Source organism: Coturnix japonica, chromosome 27 (assembly GCF_001577835.2).
Source record: "Coturnix japonica isolate 7356 chromosome 27, Coturnix japonica 2.1, whole genome shotgun sequence".
Taxonomy (NCBI): domain Eukaryota; kingdom Metazoa; phylum Chordata; class Aves; order Galliformes; family Phasianidae; genus Coturnix; species Coturnix japonica.
Window position 1 is genome coordinate 3,869,039 of NC_029542.1, and position 12,182 is coordinate 3,881,220.

The window sequence follows — 12,182 nt, forward strand, 5'->3', positions numbered from 1 at the left end:
CCCGGTCTATTTTGCAGCCCGAAGCCCGGCGTTAAACGGCAGCTCCTGCCCCCCCCCCGGCCGTGCCCAAGGTGACCAGAGCGTTTCCTTCCATTTAATTCCTTTTTTCCATCGAACTTCCCTCGCTGCAGCTGCTGCGGTGCCAAATGGCTCCGGGCTGTAAATCTCCAGCTCTGGGGCCGTGGCACGGCCGGGGCTGTACGTGTATGTGTGTATATGTGTGTGTATATGTGTGTATATGTGTGTGTATGTGTGTGTATGTGAGTCCTACATGGTTGTGCTTATTGCACATCCACGTGTGAGCCCGCACAAAGCCACTCGTGTGCCCCACGGGTGTGCGTGTCCCGCGTGGCCGTCACCAGATGTCGCTGTCCCCACGGCCACCAACGTGATGGGTCCGACCACGAGCTGCCACATCTCCGTAACCCCCCCCCCGGTCCTATGGATCCCTATGTCCCCCCATATCCCCCCATGGCACCGGGGCTGCTCCCATCCCCGCCCTCCCTCCATCCCCCCCCCACAAATGGGGCACAGCCGGTGGCTTTGGGGACATTGGGGCCCCTGCCCTGTTCCCCCCCCTCAGACCCCCCCCCATAAAGCCGCACAGCTGAGCCGAGGGGGAGGGGAGGGCCCGAGCCCGCACGCTTTCACCTGCCATTTAATTGGATGTATTTTTAATTAATGGTGCCTTTGGGACCAACATGAGACAACATGATCTCTGAATAGGGACAGGGGAGGAATTGGGGAAGGTGGGAGGATTGGACCGCGGGGTGCTCTTACCCGGCAAACGCTGCCATCAATCACCTCCACTTTTCGGCTCTGGACTTTTGGCTTCTGCCCAGGACCAGGGGGGAGCGCGGCCCCCATCCCGCCGCCTCCTGGCACCAGTGCGATGAGCTGCACGGCCTCAGCTGTGGCTTAATGGTGGGGGGGGGGTTAAAGCCTCCTGTGACCCCCAGGCCTTGGGGGGGCTCCTGGCTGCTCTCCGTGCCCCGCTGCCCCCACCTGCCCCCCGCCCTCGCTTTGTTCCTCCCTGCCCAAGCGATGGGCACAGCTGGCACCACCACATCCCCCCCCCAACACACACACACCTTCTGGCGCAGCCCCTGGGGGGGTCGGGGCAGCTGCCCGGCCAGTAAGGGCTGGGGGGAGGGTGGGCTATGGGCTGGCGGTCGCCCGCGGCAGGTGCCGCCGTGCAATGTAGGGCAGGCATTAATATTTAGTGCCGCTGGGGGGGCCGGGCCGGGGTTGCGGCACAGCTGCCTCCTGCGCTGGAATGCAAACTGCAGCGCTGCCACCACCGCCCTGTGCGTGTCATGGAGGGACCCGGCACGGCATGGAGGGGGGACATGCAGCACTGGGACACCTCCAGCTGCATAGAGAACGGGGGCTTTGTTGCAGCATCCCAGCACCTGCAGCCTGATGCTGGGGACAGCAGAGCCTGGTGGCTGCCTGCAGGGAACCCATGGCCACGATGTCCCCATGGCTGCAGGGTGCACTGGTGCTGGGCACCTTCCTATGGCTGCAACCACTTCCAGTCCACAAGGGGAGGCTTTGGGGGGACTCAGCCCTGCCTGCTGTCTGTCCGTCCGTCTGCCCGTCCATCCATCCATCCATCCATCCATCCATCCATCCATCCATCCATCCATCCATCCATCCATCCATCCATCCATCCATCCATCCCTCCCTCCATCCATCCCTCCCTCCATCCATCCATCCATCCATCCATCCCTCCCTCCATCCATCCATCCATCCTTCAATCCATCCCTCCATCCATCCATCCATCCATCCATCCCTCCCTCCATCCACACCCACCCCATCTCCTTCTCCCCCAGGCCCGTGCTTTGCGGATGCGCGCGCATGGTGGGTTTATTAGCGTTATTTCGGCATTGTGATGCAGAGAGAGTAAGTGTAACAGCTGCTCCGTGCTCGTGGTGTTTATTGTTACCTAGAGACAGCCCACTGGCTCCTTCCCAGCCCCCCCCCCCATACACACACCCCAGCTCCCCACACTCGGATGCAAAATTTATAGCACACAGTCCCCTCACATTAACTCTCTGCCTTCCAGGCTGGGACGGTGCCATGGGATGGGGACAGGGATGGGTCAGGGGAGGTGGATATGGGGGGGGGGGGAGACAGCCCTTGTGGTGTGATACCATGAGCCATATGGGGCTGCTCCATGCGGTGCCATGATGCCGTGCAGTGCCACCCTGTGCTGTGCCGTGCCATGCTGTGCCACCCGCAGCCCCAGCCGGGCAGCACGTTGTCCCCAAGGAGCCCGTATCCATGGCACAGATAATCCTCCATCCGGGCCGGGTGCCAGCCGAGCTGTGCTGCCTGGCTATGGGGGGGTAGGGGCTGCAGGCTGCCCCTCAGCATTGGCAGCAGCCAAAGGAGCAGCGTGAGGGTTCACCATGGGCCTGGTGCATGGCAGTGCTGGATCAGGGCACTGGGGGGGCATGGGGTGAGCAGAGGGGGCACGGCTGGGGGTCTGCGGGTGATGGTGGCTGCAGGGGCTCTGCCCATGGTGTGTGTTTGGTGCCATGCATCCCCCTCCTTTGTTCTGCTGGGGTTGGTAACATGGATCAGCACAGTGTGGGATGGCACAGCATGGCACGGCATGGCATGGAATCACACTGCATGGCCTAGCATGGCACAGCACATGGCTCAGCACAGCATGGCACACACACAACACACAACAATCAGCCCCCTACACACAGACCCAGCAGCTCAGCCCCATCCCACCCCACCCCACACCCACTCAGGGGGCAGCAGGGTGACCCCATTCAGCACTGAGCCCAAATAGGGCTGCAATGGGGACAGGTGACCCCCACCTCACTGCTCCCCCCCCCCCAGCTCACCCCAACCTGCTCCCCTCCATCTCTCTCTCAGCAAGTTTTTGATGTGATTACCGGCACTGCATGGTAATTAGTGCTAAACTCATTTGCACAACTACAGTTAATTGGCTACAACAATTAATTAATGTGTTGGAAATTTGGCACCGGAAGAAAAAAAAAAAGAGAGAGAGAGAGATAGAGAATAAAGTTTGCCATCATAGCAATGGGGGGGGGGCACATAAAGGGGGGGACCCACCTGCAGCCCCCTCCCCAATATCTATTGTTCCCTATATCTATGTGCTCCCTATTCTTCCCTTCCTTCTCCCTTCTCCTTCCCTTCTAAGTTGGTGGAACTCCGCTAAAATCCAGCATGACTGATGAGTGGAGCATGTAAAAATCATTGGGAAAACGTCCTTGGAAGACGAATGCATTTTCAGCAGAATAATTAACTTAATTAACAAATTCGCATGCATATTCATCAGGCTATTAATGTCTTCTCAGCTCAGCTTGACGAACATTGCGGTAATAACCATCTCATTTGCATACCGCATTCTACTGCTATCCAAAAAGAAAAACACACACACAACAAGGCGGCCTGTGCGTGGGGGGGGGGCTCTGCTGCTGCTATGGGGCACGGGGCGGGATATGGGGTGGGATATAGGGTGGGATATGGGGTGGGATAGAGCAGTGTTGGCCATATGGGAGGTGCCTGGATGTCTTTAGCTCCGCCCCCTTTTTGCCACGCCCCCTTTGGCCACGCCCACATCCGCACGGACCACGCCCTGATTGGCCACGCCCCCTTCATTAAGCCACGCCCCCTTCTGTTAGCCACGCCCACCCTGAAGATGGATGGAGGGATGGATGGATGGATGGATGGATGGATGGATGGAGGGAGGGAGGGATGGATGGAGGGATGGAGGGATGGATGGATGGAGGGATGGAGGGAGGGATGGATGGAGGGATGGATGGATGGATGATGGATGGATGGATGGATGGATGGATGGATGGATGGAGGGATGGATGGATGGAGGGATGGATGGATGGATGGATGGATGGATGGATGGATGGATGGATGGAGGGATGGATGGAGGGAGGGATGAGGGNATGGAGGGATGGATGGATGGAGGGATGGAGGGATGGAGGGATGGATGGATGGATGGATGGATGGATGGATGGATGGATGGATGGATGGATGGATGGAGGGATGGATGGATGGATGAACATACATGAAGGTGGCTCCAGGGAGATGGATGGGAGGGTGACTGGCTGCTTGGATAGGCAGACACCCCCAGGGGTGGGGCAGCTCTTGTCCAATCCCCATCCAGAGCTCCTGCCTCCATCCAATCCCCTGCTGGGATCCGCCCTGCTGACCAATCACATCCAGCCCCGCCCTGCCACACCCACATTAATGGGTAACCAAGTCTACCAGGCTTTGCTCTGAGTGGCTCTGTGTCCACTGGGGGGGATCCAGAGACCCCCATCACCCCTCATTGCATGTCCATGCCCAAGCTCCGTAGGGAGAAACACCCTACAACACTACAACAACCAGGTCCCCACAGCCTTCCCTTTGTCCCCCGGGCACCCCCAGATGCTCACACCTGGAGGGCAGCCCCATCAGGCTCTATAGGGGGCTGTGGGGTGAAGGTCGGGTGAAGGGCTGTGTGGGTGATGGGGGGGGGGAGGCAGCGCTGTGCCAGCTGCACCCGCAGAAAGGCAAATAATTCAGCAGCACCAACCGGAGAGGAATCAGCCCTCGGAGCCACGTGCCAAAATACCAGCAGTAAAGTAGTTAAATTAATCCAGAGCCGAGCGAGGGAGACTGCGAGAGCCGGCTTGGGCCCCGATCCAAAGGAGTTAATGTCCCACAGTATGATCGATTAGTTGTCAGATGTGATTTCAAACCAATACAAGATGAATAGCATAATTTTCCTTCTCTCATTTTAGACAGAATTAAGAACCCATTAGCTAACACAAATTTTTTGGCAACTTTAATAAAAAGCTCCCATCGATGTTTGGAACAAACACTCCCCCAGGTCCCCCCCCCCCCCTTCAGCCGCCCTCACTCTGCCCTGTGCCACTCAATGGGGACACAGCCCTGACCCTCTGCTGAGAGGTGACACCCATAAGAAGCCAACCCTACAACCCATGGAGGGTCCCACTGTGGCTTGGGCTGCTGATAGCGATGCCCACTGAGGGGTTTCCCCTATAGCCATTGGGGTGTGCTCAATCTTTAAGGGGTCTTGGTGTGATGAGCAGGCAGGTCTCAGCGCCGGGGCTTTGTGCCGTGCAGGGACTCGTCAAGGACAAACCTTGCACAAGCTGCTCCTGCCCGTGTGCCCGCAGGCGTGGGGCCGCCGTGCCAGCCCAGCCGTGGCCATTATGGCTGCACGCGCCAGCTGCGGCCGCACGATCCCCCATCCCTGGGGAGGTTGGGGGGGTGAGGGGGGGCCGGGCACCGTGCCACAGTCAGGGCTGCCACCGCCCACCGTGGTGCCAAGCTGAGAGCTGTGATGGGTGAGGGGCTTTGGGGTGAGGGCACGGCAATGGGGGGTGCTCGGCCCAGAGATTGGGACACCCAGAGCAAGATGGGGATTGAATGGAGGGGGTTCTGCCCCCAGATGATGAGGGTGACATGTGAAATGTGCCCCATATGCAGCCCATCCTCAGCCCTGCAATGAGGTGACGACCCATGGAGCAGCCAGGGGTCCCCATGCAGCCCCTCCCCAAGGGCAAATCCCCCCCTTAATGCACCTCTGCTGGATCTCGGGATTTTAGGCACCAAATGGGGTTGAATTAGGATTATTATCACAGCTGTTCTAAATGTAATTAGTTTTGCTCTGAAGTTGTTTGCTTTGCCGGGATTACGGCACAATCCAGTCGATCCGGCCAGCTCTAACTTGAGAAAGGCTTTAATTACTCTAATAAAGAGGACGCCGGGTTAATTTGATGATTTTAAAGGTGTGGGTTTTTTTTTTTTTTAATTACATTTAACCAAAATAATAATAATAATAATATTTTAAAAAGGGATTTATAGTTGGGTTAAATTGAATTAGGAATGGATGGGAAGGCCAGGCCTGGCTCATGGGGACAGCAGGACCTTGGCTGTAAGCATCTGTCTGAGGTGTGACATCTGTCTGTCCCACCCTGTGGCTGCTGTCTGTCCTGCAGCGTGGATACACACAGCCCTATTCAGGACAGAGCAGGTCGGGGCTTTGCAGCACTGCAGGGCTGTTCCCATTGCTCCGTGCCCAGCATTGAGGAGCTGTGGGTGTACAGAGGAATGGAGGGGAGTTGTGTGTCCTGGCTGACAGCAGCCCATAGAGGCAAAGGGGATCCAGATGTGAGCACCAGGAACATACAGGAGGAGAGAGGCTGGGCGCTGCCACCCGCTGCAGACCTCCAGTGAGCCCGGCTGTGCCGAGCTGCCAAGAGAAATGGGCAGAGGACGGGATGAACGCAGGCCAAGGCAGGGCTGCGATGCTGCCGCCGTAAATCAGCTTTTAAGTAGCAACAAAATGGACATTTCCCATATGAAATGTGCCACCGCCTGCCATGGAGAGGGGGGTGAGGGGAAGGAGATGGGGTGCAGGTCTGGGCTGGGGGGCTGAGGTGGGGATGGGGGTAATAGACACAGCTGGGGCATCTCGAGGTGCTGAGGGGATGGGGCATGGGATGGGGTTAGGGAAAGGGAAGGGGAAGGGAAGGGAAGGGGAAAGGGAAGGGAAGGGAAGGGAAGGGAAGGGAAGAGGGAAGGGAAAGGAAGGAAAGGGAAGGGAAGGGAAGGGAAGGGAAGGGAAGGGAAAGGGAAGGGATAAGGGATAGGGAAGGGAAAGGGAAGGGAAGGAAGGAAGGGAAAGGGAAGGGAAGGGAAGGGAAGGGCAAAAGGGAAGGGAAGGGAAGGGAAGGGAAGGGAAGGGAAGGGAAGGGAAGGGAAGAAGGTTCCCCACGGCCATGCAGAGTGCTCAGGTGGGCACCACCTGCTCTCACTGCTCCTGGCCAGTGCTGGCCCCGCTCCTGCTGGATCCGAGCTCCTGTGGGGCTGAGCCTCCTTCCTACCCCCAAAGCCTGGGAGTGCCGGGTGGGAGGGGTCCCTTTTGCAGACCCCTGGCTGCTGCCCCATCTCGGCTGGTCCACGCTTCTCTCTGCTCCATCACACATCTACGTGCCCTTTCCCACGGGGACACGGAGTCCTCTCTGGGGATACGAGGAGGGGACCCGATGGGGTGCCGTGAAGGGGCCGGGGGGACGGAGGGGACACGCTCGGGACGGAGCCGTGCCGGGTTTTTCCGTCGGGGCTGCCAGGCTGTGCAGCATTCCGGAGTACCAGGCATTTGCTCGGCGGGCCGTGCCAGCAGGCATTGGCAGGTTTGGAGCTTCGCAACGATTCCAGGCACAGATGTCCTTGTTTTAACTCCTCGCCGATGAATCCTGGCAGGCCGCGCTGGGGGAGGGGGCGGCTCGGCAGCCCCCGGTGCACCGGGGCTCGTTGCCAGCCCGACCCGCCCCGGTGGCCGCTCGGGGGACACCGGAGAACCCGGGGCCGCCCCGAGCAGACGGGGCCGCCGCAGCCCCCCTCGGCCCCTCGGGGACCCGGGAGCGGTTCGGGCCGTCGGGACGGGCCCGATGGCGGCGGCGGTCCCGGCTCCGCAGCTCGGCGGGCTCCCAGCGCCGGCAGCATCAGTTTTTTATGGTATCTGCAATTTTGGCAGAAATCTGTCTTTAATTTAGCTGTCCATATAAAAATCCGCACTGTATAATAATGAACAGATGCCATGAAATTTAAACTGAAGCAATGACTCCTCCTTCCCCCCCCCTCGGCTGGCACTCGCCGGTGGCAGCGGCGATCGGAGCTGGCTCTGCCCTCGCACCCCCGCTGCGCTCCGAAGGGTCGGGCAGGGCTGGCGGGGGGCACCGGGACATCGGGGCACCGGGACGGGTCGGAGCGAGGCTCGGAGGAGGGGAGGGGGCAGTCACCCCTATCCTGGTCCTGCCCGGAGGAAGCCGGGCTGAGCACGATAGAAACAAACTCGTTGTGCTCTCCCGGTCCTCAATGGTGCGTGTTACCGGTGAGCCCCGCACCGGCCCTCGGAGCGGCTTTAGCCCCGTGGTCTCACGGATCCGTGGCTGCTCCCGGCTCGCTCCGGTGGAGACGGGCACGGGGCCGGGCACTGAAGCTTTGCACCGGAGTCGTGCAACGAAACCTCGCACCTCGCCCGTGCGCCGGAGCGAGATTTACACGGGAGCCGAGCACGGGGAGCTGCCGTGGGCTCCGCACCTCGCTCCGTGCGGGGCCGCATTGCGGGGCCGCTCCGCGCCCGAGCAACCGGGAGAGATCCCGCATCTCCGCGTGTCACCGGCAAACAGAAATCCCGGGAATTAAAAGATAAACGGCAACACCCGAACGGAGCCGTTCGAGCCCGTCCCGGCCGCACCGCACAGAGTCCCCCGGCCCCGACAGCACCGCCCGGCGTGTCCCGGGGCTTTTCCCCCGTGGAAAACGTTCCCTTCCCCGAAGACGGGCGGGAGCCGTCGGAAGAGGCTTCGTCCGTCTGTGGGGAGCTGCGGGCAGCGGCTGCTCGGTGGGGACGGGTCCGGTTCTTTGGGGCAGGAGCGGATCCGGTTCCCGTCGGGCCGCTGCCAGCGAACCGCAGGTCCCGAACTTGCCAGGTTTTCCCCTAATCCCGGGGGTGCGGGCACTCTGCCCACGCCGCCAACACGCGTGTTTTCCACCGAGGAACCCGGGAGATCCATTCCAGCACAGCGACTCCGTGGGGCCCGGAGTCGAGAGCCCATTCCTCGGCCCTGCCCGGAGCCCGTCGGGACGGGCTGGAGCTGAGTCCCGGTATCGGGGATGGGAAATGGACCGGCGGCTGTTGGCAGCGGGATGCGGACGGGCACGGAGCCCGTTCAGCACCACGGCGGTGGACAGCTCCGCAACGGGCACGTGGCACCGCGCCGCGAACCGAACGGACCGGTACCGGATCCCGGGTTCCGGGTCGACCCTGCGGGCACCTTGTCCGCCACCGACCTTCCGGTTTCGGTCCCTCGGAGCGGTGCCAGCCCCGACCCGGCGGAGCGAGGCCGGTCCCAGAGCCGCCGTCCCCCGGGGAGCAGAGCGGCGCCGCGCCCGAACCGGTACCGAGCTCCGGTTCCCGGTGCCCTCATTGGTACGGAGGGAGGTGGGTGGGGGGACACGCCGCCTCCCGGTCCCGGGGGGGACACCCGTGGGGCAGAGCAGCGTTATATCAGCTCCTCCACACCGCGGGCCGCGCACTTCGGCACCGGGAACGGCGGAACGACGGAACGAGCGGCGGAACCGGAGCGGCACCGGGACGGAGAGGGGGGATAAGGGGGGGAGACCGTGCCGCTGCCCCCCGGTCGGAAGGAAAGGGGCGAAGGCGGCGGAGTCAACATTGAATATTTATTAATCGCCGTTTTAAGGCCGCTCGGTAATTACAGAACCGAGCGGGCCGGGCGGGGGGCTCCGGGGGGCGGTGCATGCAGAGGTGGTGCCGGGACCCCCCGGCTCCGCTCCCCGAGCGATGTCCGCGGTGCGGCGGGGGGGGGTCGGGAGCTGGGGGGGCTGTTGCATATCGTTGGCCAGAGATATTTATTCATCGAAATGAAACGGAACAGAAACACGAAAGCACTTCTGGTGTCGGACAGGCGGGTCCCATTTGCTACAACGGTTTGTTTTTTTTGTTTTAAGTTTGTTTCTTTCTTTATGTTTTTTTTTTCCTCTTTTTTTGAAAATTTTTATGTTTTTTTCTGGTTTTTTTTCTTTCTTTTTTTTGCAAAAGTTTTGGGGTTTTTTTTTCCCCGTTTTTTGTTATTATTATTTTTTTTCTGCAGCGTTTTTCCATCGTTCTCCTCCTTCCCCGCTCTCTACAAAACGCCGTTTGTTTCCTCCACGTTGATCCGGGCAGCATCACGAACAACCTCAGCTCTGCGCTTCCACAGCAGCTCCCGACCGAAGGGCTCCATCCATCCATCCATCCAACCGGCCGCAGCTCCGACCCGGTGCCGTTCAGCCCCTCCGCATCCCCCCCATCCCCGCCGCTCCCTCTGGCAGAGCTGCGGGCTGCCCCGCTCCTCACCCGGCTCCTCCAGCTCGGTAAAACCGGGGCCGGTTCTGCAGCCTTTTTTTTCTCTCTTTCTTTTTCCTTTTTCTCTCTTTATTTTTTTTTTTTTTTTTTTCCTCTTTGTGTTCGTTTCTTATTTTTTTTTTTTTCCATTTCATGAATTTTTTGTTCTCTTTTTTTTTTCCCCTGTTTTTGTTTCTAAGAGATCTTAAGCAGGTAAAAAAAACGTCATGACACCACTCAACGCCCTAAGAGAGAAAACTCCGGGCACCGAGGGGTTGAAAGAGGGGAAGGAAAGGAGGGGGGGGCGGGATCGGGGCCGGGCCGGACCCCCCCAAAGCAAAGTGCATCTGTGAGCGTCCGCCGGGCCGGGCCTGCTTGCATAGATAGAAATATTGGAATCTCCGTTTCGCCTCTTTATTGCTTCGGAAAGTTTCGTTCCGCGCCGTAACGCGTTTCTCCTCTCGCTCCCACGGGGGTGTCCAACGCTCGGGGGGGCTCACGGCGGCGGAGGTGGGTTGGGAGGGGGGGGGGGAAACGGCCCAAAACGGTGAGGGGTGGAGAAATAGGGAGGAGGGGATGCGGTGATGGTTGGAGGGGGGTGAAATAAGAAACGAAATAAATAAGAAACGACGCGGTTTGAACCAGAGCCCCATGAAGGGCTGCGTGCGTTCCTGGTCACCGCCCCCGGGGGGGGGGGGGGGGGAAAGGGGGGTAAAGGGAGGGGGTAAATGATAATAATTAAAAAGAAAGAAAGGCAAATTGGATAAAGAATAAAAATAGTAAAAAGGAGGAACCGGGGGTGGGGGGGAGTCAAAAAGGGGAAAAAGAAAGGAAAAAATGATCTGAAATAAATAAAAGGGGGCAGAGAAGGGGATGAGGGGGGGGGGAATAATCGTCCGAAAAGGGGGAAAATGGTCCAAAAAAAAGCACTTTGTCCCCAAGGGGCTCAGGACCCGCTGCCGGGCCGGGTCCCACTATTGCACCAAAGCCCACGGCGGAGCCCCGGGGTTGGGGGGGGTCAGTTGTGGAAGAAGGCGTTGAGCTCCTCGTACATGGGGCCCCGCTCGTGCGGGAGGTGCATATCGTAGGGGAAGAGGTTCTCGGAGTGCACCCCCCCGCGCACCCCCGCCGAACCGAAGACCAGATTGTGGCCGGCGGGGCGGGAGCCGGGCAGCGCCGAGTAGTGCATAGAGTAGTGGTAGCTTTTCTCGTGGTCGGGGGAAGAGTCTTGCTTGAGGGAGAAGTTGCCGTTAATGCACAGCGGGGGGCTGAGCCCACCGTCGTACTCCGAGCTGTTGTAATCGGGGGACGCGTTGCCGTAGAGGCTCTCGTAAGCGGTCGCGCAGTAGCTGTGTGTCCTCAGCCCGTGCGAGCCCGGCCCGGCGGGCGGGGGGCACTGAGCAGCGGCCAACCGCGAGCAGGGGTAGGGGTAGGGGTGCACGGCGAACGACGCGTTGGGGCCGTGGTAGCGGCCGCCCTCCTGGCCCTGCTCCGTCAGGAAGTTGCGGGAGTTGAGCTGCAGGCAACCGGCCACCAGGTTGGTGGTGGGCTGCGAGAGCCCCTTGCACAGAGTCTGCACGTAGGAGACCAGGTCGGGCCGTTTGCCCGAGCGCAGGATCTCGGACAGAGCCCAGATGTAGTTCTTGGCCAGGCGCAGCGTCTCGATTTTGGAGAGCTTTTGGGTCTTGGAGTAGCAGGGCACGACCTTGCGCAGGTTGTCCAGGGCCGCGTTCAGGCCGTGCATGCGGTTGCGCTCCCGAGCGTTGGCCTTCTGCCGCCGCAGCTTGGAGCGCTCCAGGCGCGCCTTGGTCATCTTGCGCTTCTTGGGGCCGCGCTTCTTGGGCCGCTCGCCCTCCGCCTCCTCCAGGCCTTCCTCCTCCTCCTCCTCCTCCTCCTCGTCCCCGCCTAGCTCCCCTTCCTCCTTGCTCTCCCCCAGCGAGCCCTCGGGCGGCTCCTCGGGGAGGGCGCAGCCCTTACCCTTCCGCTCCTCCTTGTCGCTGCGGGCATCCTCCTCGCACTCCTCGGCCCAGCTGGAGAATTTCTGAACTTCGGGGATCAGGCTGGGCTCGCTGAAAAGTCGCGTCAACATGATGGCTGCAGCGGGGGGGGGGGGGGCAAAGAGCGCAGCGTTACCGCGGAGCCCCGCACCGCACCGCACCGCGCGGAGCCGCCGCTCCCCGCCGCCGGGAGCGGCCCCGATGCGGCGAAAACGAATGAGCCGCGGGGCCGACCCCCGCCGCCCCCCGCCCGAGTTCGCCGG

At 60.6% G+C, this 12,182-nt stretch overlaps 1 protein-coding gene across 1 annotated transcript in view; it reads right to left on the reverse strand.

Annotated features, from left to right (window-relative positions):
• Positions 1 to 10,786: 10,786 nt before the first annotated feature.
• Positions 10,787 to 12,182, reverse strand: part of NEUROD2 (neuronal differentiation 2) — a 2,688-nt gene continuing 1,292 nt past the window's right edge. The window contains exon 2 of the mRNA XM_015885555.2: positions 10,787 to 12,016. Coding sequence (XP_015741041.1) covers positions 10,941 to 12,011 — 1,071 coding nt within the window. The 5' untranslated portion in view covers positions 12,012 to 12,016 and the 3' untranslated portion in view covers positions 10,787 to 10,940. The remainder of the gene's footprint in view (positions 12,017 to 12,182) is intronic.